This window comes from Trichoderma breve, chromosome 4 (genome assembly GCF_028502605.1).
Source record: "Trichoderma breve strain T069 chromosome 4, whole genome shotgun sequence".
Classification (NCBI taxonomy): Eukaryota; Fungi; Ascomycota; class Sordariomycetes; order Hypocreales; family Hypocreaceae; genus Trichoderma; species Trichoderma breve.
In genome coordinates, this window is record NC_079235.1 from 530,298 (window position 1) to 555,216 (window position 24,919).

At 52.2% G+C, this 24,919-nt stretch overlaps 6 protein-coding genes across 6 annotated transcripts; 3 read left to right on the forward strand and 3 right to left on the reverse strand.

Moving 5' to 3' along the window:
• Nucleotides 1-2,667: 2,667 nt before the first annotated feature.
• T069G_06471 (uncharacterized protein) lies at nucleotides 2,668-3,668 on the forward strand (the record flags this gene model as incomplete). The annotated part of the gene is made up of 3 exons (XM_056173681.1): nucleotides 2,668-3,007; nucleotides 3,151-3,355; nucleotides 3,443-3,668. The coding sequence occupies 3 exons, from the start codon at nucleotides 2,668-2,670 to the stop codon at nucleotides 3,666-3,668; spliced, it is 771 nt and encodes a 256-aa protein (XP_056027260.1).
• A 1,726-nt stretch (nucleotides 3,669-5,394) lies between these two features.
• T069G_06472 (uncharacterized protein) lies at nucleotides 5,395-7,242 on the reverse strand (the record flags this gene model as incomplete). Its single annotated transcript, XM_056173682.1, has 5 exons — nucleotides 5,395-6,008; nucleotides 6,328-6,546; nucleotides 6,721-6,783; nucleotides 7,035-7,088; nucleotides 7,158-7,242. 5 exons carry the CDS (start codon nucleotides 7,240-7,242, stop codon nucleotides 5,395-5,397), a joined length of 1,035 nt encoding a protein of 344 aa, XP_056027261.1.
• A 5,367-nt stretch (nucleotides 7,243-12,609) lies between these two features.
• On the forward strand, nucleotides 12,610-14,388 carry T069G_06473 (the record flags this gene model as incomplete). Its single annotated transcript, XM_056173683.1, has 2 exons — nucleotides 12,610-14,171; nucleotides 14,220-14,388. The coding sequence occupies 2 exons, from the start codon at nucleotides 12,610-12,612 to the stop codon at nucleotides 14,386-14,388; spliced, it is 1,731 nt and encodes a 576-aa protein (XP_056027262.1).
• A 459-nt stretch (nucleotides 14,389-14,847) lies between these two features.
• On the forward strand, nucleotides 14,848-15,882 carry T069G_06474 (protein kinase domain-containing protein; the record flags this gene model as incomplete). The annotated part of the gene is made up of 2 exons (XM_056173684.1): nucleotides 14,848-15,325; nucleotides 15,371-15,882. 2 exons carry the CDS (start codon nucleotides 14,848-14,850, stop codon nucleotides 15,880-15,882), a joined length of 990 nt encoding a protein of 329 aa, XP_056027263.1.
• Nucleotides 15,883-16,102: 220 nt separating this feature from the next.
• On the reverse strand, nucleotides 16,103-19,126 carry T069G_06475 (uncharacterized protein; the record flags this gene model as incomplete). The annotated part of the gene is made up of 1 exon (XM_056173685.1): nucleotides 16,103-19,126. The coding sequence occupies one exon, from the start codon at nucleotides 19,124-19,126 to the stop codon at nucleotides 16,103-16,105; it is 3,024 nt and encodes a 1,007-aa protein (XP_056027264.1).
• A 999-nt stretch (nucleotides 19,127-20,125) lies between these two features.
• T069G_06476 (subtilase family domain-containing protein) lies at nucleotides 20,126-21,812 on the reverse strand (the record flags this gene model as incomplete). Its single annotated transcript, XM_056173686.1, has 2 exons — nucleotides 20,126-21,376; nucleotides 21,447-21,812. 2 exons carry the CDS (start codon nucleotides 21,810-21,812, stop codon nucleotides 20,126-20,128), a joined length of 1,617 nt encoding a protein of 538 aa, XP_056027265.1.
• Between the last annotated feature and the right edge of the window lie 3,107 nt (nucleotides 21,813-24,919).

Sequence of the window (24,919 nt, forward strand, 5' to 3'; positions counted from 1 at the left end):
TTGGTTGCCACGATCTCCAAAGGTTGCATGTGCCATTCTGTTCTTTGTTCTCTGTTCACTGTAGGTTATGGTATGTGTCACCTGCTGCGGGTGAGTGGGCGCAGCAGCGTTGGCTGCCATCCTCCTTGTCGTCACATCTCGACTCACGATTTTGATAGACAGTACGATTCCAGAACACGAAGTATACATACTCGTGCAGCCAGGCATCCATGAATCCTCGGGGAAAGACTCACCAAGTCCTCGTCATACAAATTGTACTCGGCGCCTTGGCAAGAATTCCGGCAAAGCCATCTCTCACGCAACACAAAGTCCAGAACACTCGCGTCCCTCACACGGCTCTGCATCCTGACGCTCATCCTCGCTCCACCCACTCACTGTCTGATTTGCAGCTGGGAAAATAGACATGCGGGCTTCAATGGGCCCAGACGAGCTTGCTTGGGACTAGGCTGGCAGATCTTTCCAAACACCCGGCAGGCTCCGGCTCGTCGCTCACCAGGTAAAGTATATCTGATCGTTCTCTGTTCGAACCATAGCCGTACGATGCCTGGCAAATACAGCAGGTCTTCTCGGAAGGGCATGTGCCTTTGGCCTGAGCTAAATGCTCACCACAGCGCCCTTGCCAATGTGAGATGCCCAAAGCATTATGTTGTGCAGGGCTGTAAGCACCAATAATGAGTGATGCCGGCTGCCCAGATCATCGTCGTTGTTTCGTTTGGCTTGGCAGTTTCTGCTCTTCTCTTTGTCTCTTCCTTCTTCCTCTTCTTAATCGTCCTCGTGCACTACTGTATGCTATCAGGCTGATTCACCATTTGTCAAAAATTTGCCGCAATGTCGCCGGGATGCCATTTAGCCGCGTCAAATCTGGATTTTCAGCTATCATAATCATAGCCGTTGCCAAGTAGTATCGCGAAGAGGATCCGAGATGCCTCCGCCTTGTGCCAGACCCGCGCATCACCCCGTCACTTTATGCAATGTAACGGGCCCATTCATTACATGCCGTTGCCGTTTTACCGTACTCTGGTGTTGAACTGTTTTGCTTGCCAAGGGGGGGAAACAGGCAAATCGGCCAAGCTTTTGTGCACAATCTCAACTGTAGAGGGCTGACTATGACTTGTTCATCTACTTCTTTGACTTTGGCAAGTGCCAATACTACTGCAACGAAGCATGGCAAGGTCCTACTTTTTAGGAGACGCTAAATTATGCGATCCCGTTGCCATATCTTGTTGATCTTACGACTCAACTGCAAATCAATAATCTCTTTGGGCCCATTTACTTGCAGAATCCTGCTTAGAGAAACAGCCCTGGTAGCCTTGCCACATATGACCATAATTTGACATAACCAGAGTCAAGCTGAATTAGATGTATGTCGGATATTTAATATCCGCAGACACATTCGGGCCAATCGCTCCGTCATATATGCATAAGCAATATGATGTTCTTGTACCTTCTCGTTACCCAGGCACAACATAACTCGGGTCTCCATTTTGGCGATCGAATTAGTGTCAGCATACTACGTGCGACTATGCTATACTCGGGGCTACAAGTTCCAAGATATTCTCGGCTGATATCTTGATTCCGTTGCCCAAAACCTCATCTTATGTCAGGCTGGGTGAGGCGCAGTCAGTACGATATTCGTTGTCAATCTGCCTGTCCATCAGGTCTCTGGTTTCGAACCAAGTCGAGGGATTCCTTTCAGCCCTATGGCACTATGCGCCTTGTCTTACCGGTCACACGAGCCTTGTGCTGCTTCAAACTTCAAACACTGGCCGGTGTAACTCATCTGCCAAATGCAAGTGGCTGTACAGCGTGCCTGGGCAACGTTTTCACACACAAGCTCTTTGACTGGCTAACCATGACGGAATCTCTAAATAAATCCCCAGACAGACACGGCTTTGCTGACCTTGTCCCCGTGTCTGAGAATTTGGAATTTGTCAAGACACTCTTAGGAGCTATGATTCATGTAGGAGTTAGTGGCAAATTGGCAGCCTTTCAAATCTCGAAAGGTACCAAGGGGCAACTCCAGAAAAGGCGACCTTGTGCTTAAGCCAACAAGGCTTCGACTTTTTCAACGTAGTAGCACACAGACATACCCAGACAAAACACAAGATGGCTTTATCTCGCTATGTTCTCAAGTGAGCATTTGATTTCGCCTCCGCAATCCGCCAACCAATCGGAAGACCTTGTCGCAAGAGAACCCCGGCCAGGACCCCTAAAAAGCCAATGATTCCATCCAGGCCATCCTACTGGAGAGAAACAGGCCATTGAGAAAATGAGAGGGAAAATGAAGAAACAAACAGGGTGTCAGTGCTCAGTAGCAAATTGTTTCGGGGCTGCCTAATGTTTCTAATTGCTGTTGGCGTCGGAGCAGCCTCGGAAACCCCCTGTGTATCAGGTTTGTTTCTTGTTTCTTGGATACAGCTTTTGACAGGACAGTGCTTGCTTAGTGGCATTATTACCAAGAATGGGGGGTAAGGGGAGCGACGCATTGAGGTTGAAGAGATGAATCACCAAAGACGCTTTTTTTCTGTCTCTCTTCATTGACGGGATCTTTGGCCGGCCGAAGGACCAACTTTTCATGATCTACTGTTGACTTGGGCGATTCGAGCGAAGAGTTTCATACAACGCCCTTTCAGTTGGCTCCTAATACACATACACACATACTCAGCCATGCTCTCCAGCCTCAGCACAAAGCTCGCGCTGAAAAAGGTCGGCCTCTCAAGCAAAGACCTGGACCTGTCAGCATTCGCCGCGCCGTCCCAGACAAGCACAGGAAAGCGCACAGGTACCGGAGATGATGGCCAGGCCGGCGGCGCCTGGGGCACATGGATGTCGAACACGTCGCTGCCGCTGAAAGTCACCCCTTGGCTGTCTCCGCCGCCGCCTCCGGTAAAGCTGGCGCCGGTGCCTCGGATCGGACAGGTTGCGCCGCTGGATCGGCAGAGGAGGCTTCAGCTGGGAGGGAGGACCAAATGCCTGGTTGTGTTTCTGCGTTGTGTTGGATGTGCTTGTAAGTCTTATATGTAACCCCTTGTCGTTGTCATCATCATGTGTGGTGAAGCTGCTTTCGATACCCAATATGCACTTATCATACATACCTATATCATGATTCAAGTTTGAACCCATCTAACGAAAAGGCTTATACATATACAGTCGCCCAAAAGACATTCCTCAAGCTCCGCGCAATAGCAAACCGCCATGCCGGCTCCATCACCTGCATCGCCGTCTCACACTCGTCTGAACGAGCCACATACAAATGGATCGACCTGCTCGGCGGCTCATGGAACGTCCAGATCGTCATCGACCAAGAACGCTCCATCTACGCCGCCTGGGGCCTCGGCACCGCAAACAGCATCTGGTACGTCCTCAGCCCGTCGACCCAAGTCCAATCGTGGAAGGAAACGGGCTGGCTGGGGGATCGAGTGGCCGGGGCCATACAACGAAGTAACAGCAGGAGCAAGGAGATGGCTGGCAGATATACGGAACCGAGAAAAGGGCGTGCAGTCGAGGAGACGGCGGAGAACGGCTCGGCGACGGAGCTGGGGAGTAAGTGGCAGGAGGCGGGGGCGTTTGCGGTGGATGGGAGAGGGACTGTGGTTTGGGGCGGCAAGGCGACGAGTGCGGATGATGTGATGGATTTGGATGAAGGGGCGAAGCTGCTGATGCTGTGATTGAGATGTGATACCATTGTGTTGAAGAAGGGAAAATTCTTGTACATGTTTTATTTAGAGAGTGCTGTTATCAAGCACTCCAACTTGGCTATTCGATACCCCGGCGACCTATATCTGCAGGATTGGATATAGATGCAATATGTTTTTTATCTACATGATTCTGAGTATCTACTGCTACAAACGGGTTTGAGTATCTGCTACTACCAATGTCTTTCTCCTTGTATTGTTACGGTTGCTTTCTTAGAATACCTGTCATCATCCCCTTCTTCGAGTATCTAGCATTTGTAGATCAAGTATAGGGGCCGTAACTATACATTGTCAAATGATTAAGTGGTCTATACATCATCATCATATATACTAACAGTAAGATACGAGTTGCTGTATAGCTACTCCATATATATCAATCTTCATATCAATCTTTGTAAATCGTGATGACTTCCTGGTATACCGTAGTTCAAAATCAATCAAAATCTCGAAGCAGCGTTTTCCCAAACCCAATTCTCCCATTATCTTTGCTAGCATTTGCAACTAAAAAAAGAGGTTTCCTATAAATTGCCCCCAATTATCGTCTTTCCCACAACCATCAAGTGGACTTTGCGCCTGTAATTTCCCCCAACTTATATAAAGGAAGCAGACCGTTGTCAACACTGAAAGCAACACCTCCCCCTTTGATAGCAAAACCCATATTCCCGTCCCTCAAAAGAGAGAAAACAATAAAAAGAATCCGTAAAAAAAGAGCCCAAGCCTATTCCCAGAGCCGCCCAGTAGAGAAGAAGAAAAAACAACACAAGGAAAGCCAAGTCCTAAATCCCCCCCAAAGAGTCCCGCTTCGTGCTCAACTCCTCCCCTTTTTCTCTCACCCACCGTTTTATGTCTTTGTTTTTTTGTGCTGCTTTATAAAAAAGTTCTGTCGTTTTTTTCTCGTGTCCTTTTGAGCACCAGAACATCCCCGTTCCCATATCCCCCCAAATCAAGATCCTAGCCAGCAAAAGGCGCGCATGTCGTGTACTTTTTGTTTTCCATCTTTGCCAGTCTTACCGGTAGCCCAATGGAACGCCTTTCCATATGTCCCGGATATTGACCATCAAATTTTGTTTCCCTGCCAGCAAATGAACTTACTCCATAGCCGACTCCAGCCAACGAACCCCCCTTTCCTTCTCCCAGCCAACGCTCTCCAAAGTGCTCCTGTTCAATTTTGTAATCCCACCGCCGCATGTAAATCGAGTCGCCAAAACTCAAAAAAGGATACGCCGCTGTCGCAACCAAGGACGCAACTCCTCATTCCAGTCCCAATCCTGCGCCAAAAGCAAGATAAAAACTCCTACCCGGATGCCCTTGCTCCTCTGTCGAGTTCACCCAACAGGCCATCCCAATTCCAGATCCCAGGTATAGAGTAGAGCAAGCCTCCCCTCCCCCTTATTTTTGCCTTTGTCGTAATCGCCCGGAAATGCCTCGCAATACCTTTCTTCGCCGAATATCGTACCAAAGACTACCCAGCGAAAAACAAAACGCGAAGACCGAAATCAACCGCCTTGACCAAAAATGACCGAACGAAAATGCCAATGATTCCATTCCCTTGCCTCCCCAGCGCCTTTGGATTTTTCTACTAATGCAACAATTCAACTTGCTCTTCACCTTGCTCCTCCAGCCGAAAAAGAAAAAAAGAAAAAGAAAAAAAGGTTACAACCGCCTTTCAACGCCGCCGCAAATGATAAACTGACTGACTTTAACCCCAGACGCTGGCTTGAGCACCGAGACCAGAAGACTGGCCCCAAACACCGTTACCACGGCCCCAGCCGCCATTTGCAGCATGGGGAGTGCTGGAGCGCTTGGCAGAAGCGTTGCCCGTGGGCGTTCCCGTGGGACGAGTTCCAATGGGGGCAACGGCAGCTCCCTGAGAAACCTTGGAACCAGGTCCAAAGTCGCCGCGGGGAGGAGACGCGTTGGTCGGGCTGGACGTGCTGGTACGGCTCTGGGAGCCGACGGCGTTGTCAAACACCTTGTTTGTCGGTCCAGCGGTCTGAGGGCTGGTGGTGCTCTGAGGTCGCGAGCCCAGGTCAGCCGCGTTGAGATCAGCGCCCGATCCCGGAGTTCCCACGTCGGCCGGGACGCGGCCAATGCTGTCATAGGCAAGGGGAGAGTGGCCTCGCAGGCTGGCAGGGCCGCTGGGACCGGGGGCTCCGGTGCGGATGTTGCCAGTCTCGTCAATGTAGCCGGCCTTGTCGGCAAAGGTGCCCTCTCCATACAGAGCGCTGCGCTGGCGAGCAATGAGCTCACGAGTCTCCTCCTCCGTCATATGCTTGTTGTTTCCCTGCTGGGTGGCAACATCAGACAAGACACCTACGTCAGAAGAAAAAGAGTCGTTAGCACGTGTTGCCCACCATCCTCGACGCTGAACCATAAACACGACGTAGACAATTGACAAGAGAAATCCAAACAAAAAACAGAACCCGAGACGCCGTCTCAGAAAAGGAACGGCCTTCCCGGCAACGAAAAATGGCTCGGGGTGAGAAAGACAAAAGACTCGGCGGAACAGGCAGGTGTCCATCTTGAACCACCCCATTGGCCAATAACATTTTTTTTAATTATTTTTTTTCTGGCTTGGGAACCCCCTTTGAATAGGAAGATAGGAAGTGCTACACAGTTGAGGGAGGCCTACTTCGTTGATATTGCTGCTCCGTGTGGAGGTTTCGAAGCTCACGCTCCCGCTGAGCTGCCATCCTTCTCTTAGCCTGCATGACCTGCTCCGCCTCGTTGGAGCCTCGAGAAGACTGGTGACGCTGGGCGGCATAGAAATTGTGGAGGTTTGCTCCCTGAGAGCCACGAGCGTCATCGAAGTTGTTAACAGAATGAGCACGAGGACCACCCATTCGACCATCTATAGGGGGGCAAGAGTTACGTGGTTAGCCATAGGACTCTTCTGAGGGCCTGCTCGAGGCCCTTGGCTACTTACGACAAGTAGGAGGGGAGGGATGAGAGGAGAAGAAGGGGGTTTTGTTTGGTTTTTTTCTCTTGTAACCAGCGAACAGCTAGTAGGGCATGGAAAACTCACGTCGCGCACCCATGACATAGCCTTTGCCGGATTTCTGCAAGTTCTCGTGGGCACGATCAACCTCTATACATCCACATGTTAGCAGCTTTCCCAGATGATTATGTTAAAGTCGAGGAGAGAGAGGGGGGGAGTAGAGGCCCGCGAGGTGTCATCGCAAGCGTCAAAATTTCCAAAATTCCCTGGTATCAGGAGCGGCAGGAGTGGCAGATGTGGCGCACTCTCGACAGCAACCTAAAAAGGAAAAAAAGGATATTCAAACAATTGCAACGTTGTTGCACCAGGGGTCGGAAACGCCACCATCCGTCTGTACGTACCATCAAATTGATACGAAAAGGCATAGTCATCCTGGGGCTGCGGTCCGTTGGCACCTGTGGGCATCAAGTCGTTAGTCGCGGCGCCCAGGTCGAAGATAGAGGCAGAGAGGGCGCGCAACGTACCTGCGCGAACAGGAGTGCTCGCGCCGTGGTGGTCCCAGTTGTTCTGGGCCGGAGCCGACCACTGGGGATTGTCGTAGTAGGACATTGTTTGCGTCGGGGACAGGAATCGGTCGAGGGACGGAGACACGGCGGCGATGGCGATGGACGACTATCTTTTGGGCTAGAGATTCAAAGAGTGTTAGTGGTGAGGATGCGAGATAAAATCCATCAAAAGTTGCGGTCAAATGCTATTTGTGGGGCCATGGAATATGGAAAACAGCGTCATATCAGGTTCCCCACGGCCAAGAGATTTGGAACTGTCAGCCGGGGTGGGCGCTGAAAGATGCGACGTCTCCAGGAGGAAGAGTGCCTTGTTGCAGAGAGAGGCCAGGAACAGGCCAGGCCCGACGAGGCCCGTACCGTAGAGGGGAAGCGAGGGCCTGGATCAAGCGATGCGGGAGAGGGACCAGATGTCGTGGCAAAGCAAATTTCCGCTCAGCCTCACAGCCGGGCCAGAGGAGACGGGACAGAACAGACGAGACGAGACACTCACCCCCGGGAGAAAACAAGGACACGGCCTGTTTGAACGTCGGCTGGGGATTCGTCGGGCGAAGGAGGACAGAGAGAGAGGAAAAAGAAAAAGAAAAAAAAGCCGCGGCGCGACGAAAATGCAGAGGCGTCAAATCGTCAAGTAAAGGGGTCTCGGGAGAAATGAAGACGAAGCGGGGCCGAGCCAAACCAGCTCTGGACAGCGGGAACCGGCTTAGCGCGCAGATTGTTTGGTGGACAAGGCGCTGCTGTATCTGTACTGGGAGTCTGGAGTCTAAAGAGAATAGAGAAGTAAGAGGAGAAGAGAGAGGGGAGAGAAGCGCAGTTGAGGGCAAAAAAAGAGAGCGGCGCTACACAGAGGCCAAAGGCGGAACGAAGAAATTCGTGATGGAGCAGAGGAAAAAAACTGCAAGTAGGGGGGAAGAGAGAAAAAAAACTTGACATGAACTGAAAGTGGCCAGAGGATGCAGCGAGCACAGGCAGGTGGTGCCGTGGTCAGCACTGTACGGTACCTGTACAAGCAGCACAACGGGGGCATGTACAGTACGAGAGAGTGCTACGGGCCAGTGGCTGACAGGCCTATCGGACGCTGCGAAGAAATGGATGGACTGGATAGAAATGCACCATCTGTATCCATCAAGGTCTTGAGCAGCGATGCATGGAAGATGTACAGCACACTGTATGGATATCCATGTTCATGTTTTGGTTTGCAGCTGGCCCTTTTTACTAGATTTTCATTGGATTAAATTGCAGGTGACTGCCGCCTTGTTGGACATTGGAACAAGGCTTTGGTCGATCCATGTTCTTTCTGGCTGCTGGAGTGAGAGATGATGGACCTGGTACCGGGTTTAAGTCTCCGAAGCTCGCCTGCACTTGGAGGATCATTGTCAACTTGATATTCGTTTGGATCATGGCATTTCTACTATACTACTACCTGATGGTATCCTACCCAAGAGCCAGCCACCTGGCATGAACGGAAGAAGCAAAAAGGAACGTTGGAACAAGAGGAGAAGAAATCCGTCAAGTGTCATATCCGAATACCCAGGACCTGTATCGGCCCTTGTACCGCTACCTGCTGCTCCGCAACTCCACCACGGATGGCTCGATCTTGGCGCAGATGGGCGGAGAGACCAGAGACCAGAGAGACCAGAGAAAGGGAAACCGGGACACGGACATGTCAAGTAAAGGTACAGGAACTCGGTAGGATATGATAGCTGGAGAATTATTAGTGCTACTATGGAGCATTGCTACCATGGCCGGCTTCTAGCTATGTAACGAAGCATTCAGGTATCCCCCTCGTTGGCGATGTGCTCTAGGGCGTCTATCCAATTTTTCTTTAGGTGTCATGCGGAACAGTAACAAGTCGATGCAGCACGGTGCGGTGCAGCCCGGGGGAGCTACAGCAGCCACCCGCGGGAGCAGCAAGGCTTGGGCACTCGGTTGTTGGATGCAGCTCTCCAGCGAGGCCACGGATCAGTCTGGTCAATCCTGTCGGCCACAAGGTGCGAGGGGGAGTTGAGATGAGCTGCTCGCTCAGCCTTACAAGGCATCTGGACAACTGCCGTGATTTCATGAGATTGGGGGCTGTTGTATTGATTAAACAGCAGCGTCCATAGTACTCCCAACTATTTACAATTGATGCCAGCATGTACATGTACGCAGCAGCCACAAAAGATCAATGTCCAATTGATCCCATCACCCCGGCCCGCCGCCTGCCCGTTTGGGGCTTCTACGGAGTAATCCGTCTTCCCCGACACATCTGATCACATTTATTGCCTCTTTCTGCCGGCTACATATGCTGGATGCAGTCAGTACTGTATGGATCGATGGATGTACATGCTGAGTACACTACTTGCCCCTGTGCCCTGCTGTTCTGTGCGCTCGTATCAACTGCTGCTCATTTGCTGTTCAACTTCTCTCGTCCTTCTTCTGCACTTCCGTCCCAGACCAGATGCTGTAAGCACCCGTTCCCCGTTATCACAAGAGGGCCTCCCGCGCGCTTTGCCTACCTGGGTAAACTGGCCCATCGTCGTGGTGCGATAAGACGTCATGACTCTTGGCTGGCCTCTCACTTGGTTGGCCTCTTGCGGGAACACATCTCGTACAGCCGTGCAGTCAGTAGACGGGGTCACTGGAGATCAGTTGGATTACGAAGCACAGCACCACTCTCGGCTTTTGATCTCCCTCCTCATTCTTCTACCCATTTCATCCACTACCTCTTGCAAATCCGCAAATCCCTGTGGCCTCTTCTCCATTTGTTCTGTTCCCTGTTTGTTGTGGGGTATGGAGGGGCCGAAAGCTGATGGGACTCGTACTGTAACTGTAACTGTAAATGTACTTGTCCCAGCAATAGCTCTTCCTCGAGGCCACCAACGAACGGATATTTGTCTCCATTTGTCAAGATGCGCGCCACTTGGCCCCCCGACTTATACCCGGATTATTCTCTTTTTTTTTCTTCGCGAACCAGAGCTGGCTGATTGCTTTTTACAGTGCTCACGCATTACACAACTACCGCGCGGCGTGACTAGTATTTGCGTGTCAAGGTGGGGGAGAAGAAACTTGCCCTAGGGATATTGCTTTCACACGGGCTGAGAGAGAGGCGCAGACACAGAGATGGAAATATTGACGTTTTTTCTCTATTTTGCCTCTTGGCGTTTTGCCATGCCATCCCGAGGCCACGGTTCCCGCTGCGGCCCGTCCAAGGCGCAGTCGTTCAGAGTTTGGCCTGCTGTGCCTCTTCCGTCATGCTCCAAGCTACAAGTGTACTTTTAGCATTTACACCAAGTGAGACTGTCGATATTGCTTCAAGCTACCAGTGTTGGCTGCCGGCAGTACTATTAATCCTGCTACTACATACCATATAGCCTATGTGGCGAGACAGGATGAATAGGAATGCCTAATACCGACGGCACGGACTGGACCAGCACCCAGGTGAGGCCATTTGATGGCACTCATACTCTACATAAGCCGCCATCTTCATCCCCATTCCACTCCCCGCCCTGCTTCTTCTTCTCTTTGTGGCTCACGCGATGGCCGGCCAGGCTGTATGATAGGCTCCTCTAGCCCTTCGGTCCAAGCCGCCAGCCATCCCTCGCCGCTCCACTCGCCCGCTTCATGCATCCAACTTGCATGAATCACCTTCAGCCCGGCTTCACCCCGAATCCTCTCCTCTTACTGGAATTTTTGTTTTTCTTTTAGTCTTTCTCTGCTGCAACTACGGATAGACTAACGGCCAACATGTTTGGGTGAACACTGTGATGACGCAGGATGCTCCACGGCATGTGCAAGTACTCTGCTTGTCCATACCTCACAGCTGCAGCTTGCCTGTGTCTATCCCACGGGGCATGCATCTTTCCTCGCCTGCAGCAGGTCGAGCACGAGTACAGACAGTACCTGGTAGCAAAGGTCTACTACAGTGACAAACCATCATCCGATGTCTATGGTAATGTCTTCTTAGAGAGACCCAAAGAAAGAGCTGAGCGTGCCAAGTGCGGGGATCCCGGCTTCATCCCAAACCCTCTCAGCTTCCCATGGCTTTCCGTCGGTACTCGTGCTCGTGCGGCAGTTTGCACGTTTCCTTGGCCGCATGATAGCAAGCCGGCAAGAATGCTGCCGAAGAATCCAGTCCAGTCTTTCATACACAGTGCAGAGGGCAACCAAGACGATCCCCAGTTCCGCCCCCAGTCTCACCCAAGTCGCCTCGTCTTCTCATTGGGGCTGACTGGCGAGACGATTTCGAGTCCGGAGTTCAGCCCACTTTAGCTTCTTATCTCAGGACTGCTGCCCGGCTTAGGCTGGGAAAGCAAAACCAGTTGATGTTGGCAGCCCATTTCGTCGGTGCCTACGGTGCATTGCAGAGCTAATGCACTCGCGGCAAAAAAGGATGTGTCTGTTTTGTCCGAGCAGGCCGTGAAGCTAAAGAGCTAAAAGCCAGAGGTGCATGTTCGCGAGAGCAGCTGTATCGATATATTGGTGATTGGTTCCGGTGTGGCGCTTTCTGGAACGGACGGCCCACAAATGCCGGATATTATTTGATATCTAGAGCATTGCTAATAGGTCACAGTTAAATTGCCTCTGTCTTATGGAGGAGAGGTGAGAGGCCTCGTGGATGGAACCAGCAAGCTTGGTGAGTTGATTTGACAGAATAGCCTGCAGCCTACTGGTGCGTTTTCTCATCATCTGCGTGCAATGTTGGGACGTTGCCAATACTTGTGTGATTTACATTGCATGCTTTGGCTAGTAAGAGTATGCTGTAAGACAATAGTATATCCTGCTTGTGCATATGCAGCCGTAACAGAAGACAATACAGTCATTGGCAAGATCATTTACAAGAGATTACAGTAGATAGAACAGAAACTCCTTGATTGGCATTCATTTGATTAACCTTAATCATATCTATAACCGAGCGTATCAGCAGCCAAACGATATGGCCACAAGATTGAATTTCAGCAGAGTTGCTTCTAAGCTACCCTATAATCAGGCACATCGACACAATCAGCTCATCAACACACCTTTTTCATCAAAAGCATATTATTCTTGAGTCTTCTTGTCTGCTCATCAACTTACTTTTTATTGAATTTTCATACTCCGTCTCGTACCTCAATCTTTTTTCCAATTGTGGTGAGAGGCTGTCGTCCAGCTTCTTTGGCATATGGACCGCCTAGGTACCCGAACCAACGGCCATTTTCCTAAAACAAGCAAGTACCCTTTTCAATGGCATGTAAAATGGAATTGGCAGGCCAAAAAATTCCAAACCCGACGACGTCATCGGACGACCCTGGGCCGTTCACTCCTACATCGATGATGCCTACTCTGTACATACTACCTAATAATTCATCTTTTCTCATTACAACGGCGTAAATGCCAACTCCTCCAATACCATTCTATAACTCAATGTATCGATAACTTCACATTTCTTCCCACCATGTCTTCTTCCAAATCAAAATCCGCCCCCCTCATCTCCTCCAAGCCCGTCTCCGACTCGGATGACGACTCCGAGCTGGAGCTTGACTCGGTCCTAGAACAAGAACAAGAAGAGCAGAACCAGGAACAGCAACGGGAACACGACTCCGTCTCACTGCCCGACTCGCCACTGCTCGTCCCGGCCCAGACGCAGCCGAAATGGCTTCGTCCCCCGCGATGGTTCCGTCTCGACCGGAGCAGCCGGTGGACGCTCTGGTGGCGCCGCTCTCTCGCCTCATTTGCTGACCTGGTGCGCCCTCGCCGGAGCTGGCGGTACGCAGCCTTTGTGCTCGTGTCCGTGTACGCCCTGCTGTGTCTCGTGCGTGGCGTGCCGCTGCTGGCCTCGCCGCTGCCGGCATACTCGGGCCCTTACCATGTCGGCGCCGTGGACGTCGAGGTTGCCCTTGAGAAGCCGCGGCTGGTGTCCGAGACCGTCTTCAGAGACACCGGCCGGCCGGCGTTTGAGCACAAGACGACGCTCTTCACCGTCTACTATCCCGTCGACAAGAGTGTCAAGGAGCACCGGCGCAGACATGACTGGATTGCCAGGCCAATCAGCCTGACGGCGGCTGGTTACGCAAAGTTCGCCCATGTCGACAATTTCATCGTACGGCCGATATTCACCTTTGCGCTGTGGGCGATTGCGGGCGGCATCACGATTCCCGCAAAGGTCGATGCGCCGCTGCTTGGGGCGACAGATGCCGAGCCGTTCCCCGTCATGGTCTTTTCTCACGGCGATGCCAGCTCCCGGACCGACTACACTCACTTTGTCGGCGAGCTGGCCAGTCGTGGATACGTCGTCGCAGCTATAGAGCACCGAGACGGGAGCTGTCCCGGGTCTCTTATGAGGATCAAGGGACAGGACGACAAGAAACTCCTCACCTTTAGAGAAGCAGAGCTGCTATCCGATCCTCCCATGGACGCCGCCAGATACAAGCGTGAACAGCTCGCCTTCCGAGATGCCGAAATCCTGGAGACGATCAACATCCTGCGCGCCATCAACAGTGGCAAAGGCGACGACATCTTCAGCCGCAACTCCCGTCTTGAAGGCTCCCACCTTGGCGACTGGGCTGGCCGCCTCGACTTTGGCAACCTCACCATCGGTGGCCACTCGTTTGGTGCCACCGGCGCTCTCCAGGCCCTGAAGCACGCCCCCTCGGAGATCAACCCTGCTGTCGGGGGCATCATCCTCGACCCAGGCAAGGCCAGCGGCCCTCTCAACGCCGTCATCGATGTGCCCCTCCTCATCGTCCACTCAAACACCTGGTCCAAGCAAAGCAGCGTCTTCTATGGCCGCCCGCACTTTGACACCGTCAAGGAGCTCGCCCTCAGCGTCTTGAACCGCATCCCCAGCCACTCGTCCTGGTTCCTCACCAGCATCGGCACCTCTCACCCCAGTGTCTCCGATGCGCCCTTGATCGAGCCCCTGCTGCTCAGCTGGACTACCGGCGCGACGCTCAACACCAAGGAGGCCCTGCGGGAGTACGTCCGCGTGACGGACGACTTTTGGCACTTTTTGCGCACGTCGCGCAGCGTCAACTCCTCGCGGACGCAGCATGAGCTTGTGGATAGGGGTGAGATGAGGGGTGTCCTGGCTGAGAAGGTGACGCATGAAGAATACGGCACTTGGATCAGCGAGGAGCGCAAGGACGAGTTTCCAAAGGCCATGGCTCGGCTCTGGGAAGTTCACGTCAGCCCCGTATCCTACGAAGACGATAGCGATGATGATGTTAAACAGTGATGACAATGATTGCCTTTCCTCTCTCCTCCATGTTTTCTGGCTCGATTTGCGTATAGAGATACCTACGACTAATTACTTACCCCCTTTAATATCCCCGTCATATAAGAGGACCGCTTTTGTTTAAAGATGGCTTGTATAATACTTGGTTACAAAAACAAATACTTAATATATAACAGTACTACTGCTCAGGCAGTTTGGTTCATGACGAAAAAATCAAGCAACGTTTAAGCATTGTATATGAGGATATTATATACACTTACTCTATACGAGCCTCTTGTTCTCCCTATATGATCAGCAACCGGCCGCACCAACAACATTAGGCTGCAATCAACCCACAAGGCATCGATGATCATGACCAACCTCCTCATTCACTCCCATACAAACACATGATAACCGTCCGTCCCAACTTGTCGTTTTATCTTCACAACTATTAAAAACCTCAGCCCAATCCCAACAACAATGGAGGATATACCCATGAACGACCTGCTATTCTGGAGTGTCCTGGAATTCACATTCAGCAACCGCTCCACAGACTCCGAATTCGTAATGACGTGTCACCAGCACCGCTTCGTCGTTCGTCTCACCGTGAACCAATTCGTCGCTTCACCGCAGCTAAGAGAGAAATACCTCATTTTCCTGGATGTTGCTGAACAGTTTGAGTTGGGTGGGTATACCGTGGACGACTTTTACGATTGGGTTGCCGAGCCAATGCTGCCTATCTTTAGAGAATTATCGTCAAGTGATAATATCGGATCGACGTTGGATGAGTTTCTTTTTCCAGAGACGCATGTTCATGAGTTATTCGTGGATGGCGACAAGATGGTAGCTGAAGAACAACAAGAAGCTGAGGATATCCCACAAGGCTTTGGAGTCTCTTTTCCAGAGGACACGGATTTCACGCCGTGGCCAACATTCACACAGTCAGAAACTCGGAGAAGTAAGGAATAAATAGGCGCCGGTCCATCACATACCCCAAGAAAAGTCTTTTTAAACGACGGAACCGCTGCGTATATGGAGCTCATGGACCCAGGAAATAAATCCAGCTTACTTCATGAAATCTCAACGTACCGCAAAATCCACGACGCCCATCTCGACAAAACCCTCCGAATCTCCCGTCTCATCGGTCTCGTCCAAGCCAGAGATGACGAAGAGGTGATAATATACGGCCTGCTACTCACGTACATCGACTGCGACCACATGACGCTCTTCTGTGCCGTGCAACCAGAAACACCCGCGAACTTGCGGACCCGATGGGCCACTCAGGTAGGCGATACTCTTGCTCAACTACACGAAGCAGGAATTGTTTGGGGCGATGCAAAGCCTGAAAATGTCTTGGTTGACCAGCATGACGATGCATGGATCATTGAGTTTGGCGGAGGGTATATGGAGGGCTGGGTTGAGCAAGGATTGGCGGGGACGAGGGAAGGCGATTTACAGGCTCTGGGCAGGATAACTGAGTTTATACATGCTACGGAAGAACCCACAAACATCTAGATTGTTTGGTCAACGTCAAAACTGCAGAGATTCCATCTAGCCCCTATTGAAACCATGTCTCTGTGGCCTAGCTACCTAAACTACCTAGTTATAATAAGTCATGAACTCAGCAATATCGACTTTTTGCTTTGCCAACACTAACACCTGCCGTTCTAAATCATGCAGCATCCAGAAATAATATATGCTCTAATTCACCCCCCTTCTCATACCCCCTCTCAACTTAGACAAAGGCGGCCGACAGACTATCGCTGCTTTGTCGCGTCTGGCTGCCCGCAACTCTCTGCTGCCGGCTGCTCAGAAACAAATCCACCATCCTCCTGCTTCCCATGGCCTGCGCGTCAAAGTCTCGACGCCCCAGCTCGTCAATTCCCGGATCTGCCTCTGACCCAAGTTCGCCTGACGACTCCTCCGCCTTCCATACCCGTGGTGAGCCTGTCCTACTAACCCCAAACTGCCTCTCAAGAGCGGTTGTAAAGCCTGGGCTGGACTTGGCCGACCCGTCGTATGCTCTCAAGCGAGTTCGTGAGCGTCGTTTGAGGCCCCGCGCCTCTTCTAAGAGGGGGTCGAATGGCCTAGAGCATGTGTTGAGAGAGGATGTTCGCGGCTCAATCACTAACGAATCACGGTTGGCTACACAGGTGTTGACGTTGGGCACTGAAGGGATGGTGCGTAGATTGTCTGTTGCAGCCATGGGTGAGGCGTCTTTACAATATAGGCTTTTGGGTCGTGCCCCTGACACCGGTGGTGAGTTTTCGTTGGTGGTCGTAGACTTGGGCTGCCAGGGATTCTCAAGGAAAGATTGTTCTCTTGCCAGCGCTGTCAAGACAGAGGGACCACGATAATCTTTGTTTGGCGCCAGCTTAGGTGGAAGGCCCGCACATGCTGCAACTTGAGGATAATCGTCCGCATCAGACTCAATACCCGTCTCAATCTCTGCCTTCTCCCTGACATGACTAAAATCCTGGGGGGCAGATGAAGGCTCTTGTGGGAAATCAGGTTTCAGTGTCGTTGGAGGCGTCTCCAGCTTAGACACGTTGGCGCTGAGCCACGTCTTCCACTCGACAGAGCTGGCAGAAGAGCTATCTCGAGTGTGGTTCGTGGGCGGCAGCTGCCGTCTTTCTGTGTTGAGGAAAATGGTGGCATCTCCGTGAACTTGGTGCCCTGGCTCGTCTTCTGTCGATCTCGAAGCAGACGAGGTGCTATAAACATGTGGCTCATTCTCTTCACTAGAGTTGGAGTACACGCTCTCTGCGTATGTCACTCGCACATCGTCATCAGAATCATCTTCTGTGCTTAGACGGCGCGTAGGCAGGCTAATCCCAGACAGAGAGCTGAGATCTTTGGCGTTTGGCGTTTGAAGTTGATCGTCTGCTTGGGCGGCCTTCATGCTTTCTTGCAGAGCTCGACGATACGGACTGGTCGTACGAAATAGGTGGCATGTCGGACTGGCAAAAAAGGCCGAGCTTCGTCCAGAGAGCGTTGGTTTTTGGGATTCGCCAGCTGCAGGTGGCTTCATGTCATTCCTGTTAGGAGACAATCCTGACCCCCCGCCGTAGCCCAGGCTGGGACAGGTTTCATGGCCGTAGTTTTGCAGTGAATCCGAAGACTGATGTCGTCTAATGACGCTCTTTGTAGATTCCGAAGAATAATGCGATGCGGTCGACTCTTCAGTACTATCTTGGAAAATGTCGTCCTCATACTGAACATGGCGGATTGTATGAGCGGATCCTTCATTTGTGGGCTGGCGGGGTTGCCGTCTTATTGTCGAAGTGCTTTGGAGTGAATTTGTCTCGACAGAATCTCGAGGCCTCTGGCCTTTGCCCGTTAACTGATTTTGATCCCCATTTGTTTCTCTTAGCCTCTTCATGAGTGCCGAGTACACGCGGTCACTATTGACTATGGGGCCGGCATGTGACACGCTATTGTGATACATCGAGGGTTGGTTGTGAGACGAGAATGCAGCTTCTGTGCCGTCTTGTTGAAAGTTAGATGGGTATTGCCGACTCCAGTTTGCAGACATTGGTCGATTTGCAATTGTGTCTGCTGTAGAGTTGGTCCAGCTAGTGACTCGTGATTTGTCGTCGTCGAGCGCATTGTCTTCAGCTTCAATAGTTCCCAAGCTTCCTTGTCGTGACCTGGGCTGTTGGCTAGGTGGCACGGCATGGAAAGAAGGCATGTGGGAGACTACACGATACACTGATGCTTCTTGGGGTAATCCTGGTGTCTGGGCACGGTAGCAGCTGCCATCATCCGACTCAAGGTCCTGGTGATGCTCTCCAGTTTGGTCCGCAAGGTCATCCCTATTCTTGGGACGACTAAAGAACCCCTTGAGCCTACTCTTGAGCGATTTGGAAATTTTGCGAGCTTTTGTCCGCAATCCTGGCTGTTGTGAAGGAATAATAGGAGGAAAATTGGCACCGTAAACATGTTCTGAAGAGAGGACTGAGGTGGTGTTGTTGCTGCTACCCCGGAGAGATTTGGGGAAGCTAGTCGGGTTCGGGGCGTGCCGGTAACTCGACTGAAAGAAACTTGATGGCCGGCTTTGTAGGCGACTCGAGCGCTCTGGCGGCTCATAAAGCCTGTTTTGTGTCCGCTGGATGGTTTCATGACCGCTACTGATACTGTCTCGAGACATGGATCTTTCGCAGTCACTTGAGAGGAAGCCCATGGATTTGGGTGTTCTCAGCGTCGGTCCACCAGAGCTCCGAAAGGGTTCGTTTTCTTTCCTGACCAACGATGAATAGCGCGGCGTCGGCACCCAACCGTTGAACATTTCGGAGTGGTCGCTGTTTTCCATCGAATAGTTTGGAGTCTTTGCTATTGAAGGAGTATACATCGATCTCGACTTGCGTAGTCTCGCGTATGATAATGATGCAGCGTCCTCGCGTGGCCCAAACGAAGAGGGAGAAAGATGGTGAGAGTCAGAGCCGGCAGGGCGCCGAGGCATATTTATGTTGCCCACCAAAGCCATGCTTGCTCGAGTGGCTAATCTTCTCTGCGGCTGGGCGTTGGGGCCGACAAACCTCACGCTCTGTTGACGCTGCAAGCGTGAAGTCTTTCCGCCGCCATTGCTTTGTGGCTGGGCTCTGTTGTACGAGAGAGTTGCGGCGAGATACGCGTCTCGCTCGGCGACATAAGGTTCGATGCTCGTGAGTTCGTGGACTGGGTTTCGCACAATGGAGGCGGACGACCTGCTCCTGCTCAGGGGGCGGTTCTGGCTTCTGCAGCTGTTCCTGCGAAGCATTATCGCTGATGCGGATTTCGACGATGCTGCGCAAAGATGTTGCCTTTATCGTGATCGAATCGAACACTATGTGCAGTTTGATGACGATGATGGGTGTTGTGATAATGAGATGGGCTGAGGATGCGAGAAGTATAAGATTCAGATGGTTGGATGTGACTTTCCGGAGTCAAAAGAGCTCGATGGGCGGATGAAGTTATTTTTGTCTTTGGTTTGTTGTTTATTGTGAGGAAGGAGGTGACGATGACGTCTCCTGTATCGGAAGAATCCATTTTGCTAGAGTATATGGCAAGAGCCTGTTTTGCACCTCTTTGCTCTTGCCTGTATTGTGAGTGTTTGGGTTTTGGCAGCTGGCGGCCGTTAGGTTTTGAACTGCCAAATTGGTGGTGCCTAGGTATCTAAGTACCTAGACTGCTTTCTTAACTTAGGATGAATAAAGGCATATGCTATTAAGATCGCTGCAAAGATGCTCAATGCATTCTCCCACAATAGAACCGCACAGAGTCTAGCTTTTGTCTTGTTATTGTTGAGTCTCGAGAGTATAAGTGACGCCAAAACACTACCAACATTTAGTTAGGCTTACAGTTCAATACTAAACAAAGATAGGGGCAGAGTACATACAAAACGCAGCTCGGCTATGTATGTTGGATAAAAACATCTATTGATCACAGAGGCAGTGAATGCTGGGATACGGGAAATCACAGGTGCAAGCAGTTATTGTGCGCAGTTACTGTGCTCTAACAAGCAATTTATCAATTATATAATACTCCTGTACAAGCATTCCGTCTGAAGAACGTAGGACCGTGCAGTAGAATACAGAGTCAATGGCAAAATTCCATACTAAATCCGTGGCTTCACGCCCATAGTGCATGCCAAATACCCAAAACAAAAACAAGTCTCTCCTAGTACCGATCCATGAACCCTCGTACTTGATAATCTCATCGGCACGTTATGGCCATTACAACAAAATAAGGAAATAATAATATATGTGCTTCGAGATTCTTACTCAGAAAGCTCAGAGATGAACTCCTCAATCTCCTCCTCGACAAGGTCGTGGATCTTCTTGGCGAACTTCTCGGCCTTGGAGCCAAAGGTCTTGGCGCCCTTGACAATCTTGCCAGAGACAACCTCAAAGTCACCCTCGATGGCCTCCTCGAGCTCCTCAATGGTGGCGGGGAGCTTAGCCTTGTTGGCCTTGGGCTTGGCAGTGTAGCTGCCGGCCTCGATGATCTGGCTGTAGTTGCTGCAGCCAGCACCGTTCCAGGCGAGCAGGTTGGGGGTGTCAGAGGGGATGTCAGAGAGAGTGCCGACGGTGGCGACGGAGATGATGTCCTTCTTGAGCTTGTTGGGGCTCATGGGGGCAACAGCGAACTCAGAGTCGGTAGCGGGCTGGAGAGATAGGTAGTAGGCCAGGAGACCAGCAATGTGAGGAGAGGCCATGGAGGTACCAGAAATGGTGTTGACGGCGTACTTGGAGCCGATCCAGGTGGACTGGATGCTCAAGCCGGGGGCGAAGATGTCAGTGCACTTTCCGTAGTTGGAGAAGTAGGCACGGCTGTCATCGAGGGCAGAAGCGCCGACGGTAACAGGCTCAGAGGCGGCAGCCGGGGAGTAGTTGCAAGCATCGGCGTTGTCGTTACCGGCAGCGACGGCGAAGTGGATACCAGCCTTAACGGCGGCGTTGACAGCAGCGTCAAGAGCAGAGGTCTTGCCACCACCAAGAGACATGTTGGCGACGGAGCCCTTGAAGCCCTTTCGCTTGCCGTCCTTGGCCTGCTTCACGGCCTCCTGGTGAGAGAGGGCAGCGAACTCGACGCCCTTGACGACGTCGGACATGGTGCCGGATCCGTTGGATCGGAGCACCTTGACGGCGTAGACGTGGGCCTTCTTGGCCACACCGTACTTCTTACCAGCAACGGTACCAGAGCAGTGAGTGCCGTGGCCATTGCCATCCTCGTCCTCGTCGCCGGCGGGGATGGTCTTTCCCCACTTGGCACGACCCTCGAAGTCGACGTGCTCAATGTTGGTACCAGTGTCAATGATGTAGGCATCGACACCCTCACCACCCTCAGCGGTGTAGAGGTACTTGTTGAAGGAGCCGAAGTTGAGGGTATCTCGGTGAGAGATACGAGCAAGACCCCAAGGAGCCTGCTTCTCAGTCTCGGGAGTGCAAGAATCCTCAATAATGATGTTGTCCTTGGACTCGAGGGGAAGCATAGTGTGGACAATGCTGTCGCGCTCGATGTACTCGACCTGCAAGGTAGTAGAATTAGCTTTTGCTCATGATTCATGGCTGGAACTAAAAGGGCACTGTGAAACTTACATCCGGGTGATTCCGGACCTGCTCGATGGTGGACTCGTGGAAGTGACCAGCATAGCCCTTGAAGCCGTCCATCTTGAAGGTGTGCTTCAGGCCGTCAAAGACGTCGTCTGAGCCGAAGATGCTGCTTCGCTTGCGGAGCTCAAGGCGCTCCTGCTCGCCGGAGCTGTGGACGCTCTGGAGCCAGTCGTGGTGCTTCTCGGCCTGAGCCTCACCAACGTGGTCCTTGAACTTGATGATGTAGGCATCGGGAATGGCATTGGCCTCCACGGTGCTGAGAACGGGGGCAGAGTTCTCGTGGATGGTGCCAATCTGGAAAGTGCTGGCCTGGGCAACAGCGGCCACAGAGAGAGCGACAGCGGTTCGCATCGTGACGATTGTGATGGGGATTTGTGATGAAAAACGGAAGAGTGTCAACCTGCGACAAACTACACTGAAAGCACTGAAAAGGCAGCGGACAGACAGACAAACTCCTGCTTCCTCCTGCACGGGACGCGACGATGAAAGACGGGAAGATGAAGATGGAGATGGAAGGGGGAGAGAGATGATGGAAGGAAGAGAAAGAAGATGAACGAGAAGACGAGCGATGGCGCGGTAGATAAGGGCGGCGGCACGAGGCTCCAGTGCTGCCTCAGCGGGCGTGAACAGTGAGCCGCGGTGACGCATCGCTGTGGCCGGGGTCTTGGGGGTCCGCCCAACTAGGTTTAGCCCGTCGTTCCCGGGGCGATGCGATAACGCAACGCTGAACCGCGTAGGTACTCAGCCTTGAACGGGCCGGTACCTCTGCGCTGTTCTTTGGCTGCGGTGGTACTTGGCGCCCTTGGTCGAGGGAGAAGAGGTACATGGGCTTACAGTGTGGCTTGACCCCGGTCGAAAAGTATCAGCTACAGGCACGACGCCAGAGTTATTCCAAGGTTTTGGTACATTTGGTACAGGCCAACATGGAACCATTACAGCGCTCATTTCGGAAGAGTCATTGTTCCGTCACGACTTACGAGTATGTACCTGGTAGTATTGAACGCCCGGGGTGCCAGACAATGGCCGCTGATGATGCTGCTTCGTGACCGTTCTGAAGGGATGCGATGCCGATGCGATGCGAATCTACGAATGTGAACAGCGCATCACCGCCTGTCTTGGTGTCTCTCCGTCTTTATGCCCCAGGCCAGCCAGCGAGTCCCTTGATGCCCTTTGGTTCCTTGCAGAGCAGTGGATGGAGGCCGCATCACGTAAGGCAAGGAGCTCGTGCCAGGTACATGGGCGCCACCGGTCCCCTGAGACGGAAATCCCGGGCTGGCACTGTACGGGCGAGTGTCGTGTGCTGGTACCTGCGTGTACTCGTACACACTGTTCGCAAAGAAGAGCTTCTGGGAGAAGACGCAAACGATACGCAAACGATGGCGGACGGCCCAGGGATCGATTGGCATCCATTCAGGGGCTCCCCTTCGGCAGCTGATGTCCATGTGCCCATCCATGACTCTCCGTATCTACCGTTTCTCCGTATGTACCATCGCCAGCGCAAGCAGCTTCACAGCCTCCCCCAGCCTGCCAGCCTCTTTCTGCCAATCTGCCTCCTTGCTCCCCCAGCTCAACAAGACGATAAGCCCTGCATTTCCAGGCCACAGCGGTGCGCATCTGGGCCCATTCCCCGTCCTAAAATGCGGGGATAATTGTGGCTCCGATTGGTCGCCACTGCACCCGTTGATCCGCTGCGTCAAACTGGCCCGGCTCGTGCCTCTTGATCACGAGTCTCTCAGCCAATATTCCTCATGCCAATTTGGGGAGGGTTGGAGGGACTCGTGACGGCGGCCAGGGAGGTATTTGCCAACGCTGGTCCAGTGACGCCGTGCTGATCAACGTTATTTACTTCTAGCCGCGGCTGCATCTGGCTAGAGCCCGCTGTGCATGAGATGCGCTGTATTACTCAGTACAATACGGAGTAGGGAGGGAGTCACTGCTGATAGGTACTAAGATTCGCCTCCCTTTCAAGATCAGATCCATCCCATCCAGACAGTTGCACAGTGCTTCGAACATGGGCGTCGTAAGCTAAAACAGAACGGTGCTATGCATAACGCCTTGTTCCCAACGTCTGTCTATTGTACCAGAAGCCACTTCTGTCTTTGTATTGAGTGTTTATGCTGTATTTGAATCTCAGCAATGTTCGCTATGTTGAACATGAATAATGACGTTTGGATGTAAAGAATCAGGGACGCAAATGCCAGCCACTCGGTAGCGGAACATGGCCGTTTTCAGAATTAGGCAGGCGGTGCATTGACGTGACCATGACTTGCGTGCTTATCGGCCTAGATGACCTCAAGATTACCCTATCGTCAGGTACCGGGTACAAGCAGGTATCACGACAGCTTGGGCTTATTGCCGGGTACCTATCCATCAAATAATGAAATATTCAAGGCACGGTACGAGTACGACGGTCGTGACGGGGACAGGCATTTGATGAGCAAGTATTGGATTGATGTGACACAGGGAGTGTCGAGAAGCAGACCTTGGCCGTTTCAGCGCGGCTACAAGTGCTGGCCAATGCTAACAAGCGGCTGAGCGAATGGATGCTTCCCGCGTCCCGTGCTAGTAACTCGTACATACGAGTAGTACGACTCGACTACTTCCGTACCGCTCCGTACTAACCTGGAATAATAATCTCAATGGATTTGAAGCTGTTTGTCTTCGTACTCGGCGCTTTGTCCAGCGCTTCATCAGCATAAATGCCCCCGAGTCCAAAGCCCCTTTCCATCTCAACGCTTCTCCTGATTCTGGCCCGTATCCATGGCCGCGATCGGCCGCTCACTCTGCCAGCATTGCTCCTAGGACATGAATATTGTGCACGTGCGACTCGGGTCTGAGCTGAGCACTGCGTTCGTTACAATGGCTCCTTTTCCTTGCGGGCGTTTATACATGCATGCACAACATGGAAATGCCTAAGCTGCATAGAGGAACGGGAGTCATCATGGCAACGTCTGCTGGTATCTGCTGGTATCTGTAGGGAACATCCGGAGCTGCATCGATAACCAACCCCAATGCCCAACGTTCAGATTGGATCTGTTATCATCATCAAGCCATCTCCCTCCTCCAGCAAACAATCCATAACTGCAGCGATGCCGTTGCCGTTGCCTGTACATATGGGATCCATACTACTGTACCTCTGCATGCATGTAGGACTCCCTAAACTTGATGCTATCGAATCATTTACGGGTCCCTTATCCACCAGCCACTGCGCGATAAGCACTGAAGCCTGCAGTGCAGCTCCTGAAGGCCTGAAGGAGCCGTTTAGTGGCTCGCGGCGGGGCTACTACTGTGTCCACTAGCCGCAATGCCGAATCTCAGCCACGTTCAAGGCTGACGGCGGATTGGCTGGCAGGCTGCAACATCCAGAGCTGGGCAACAAGTGTCGAGATAATCGCAGCAAAGCCGCCCAACCACGCCGGATACTGGCTTCACGCATTGGAAACACCGATTCGGACGCT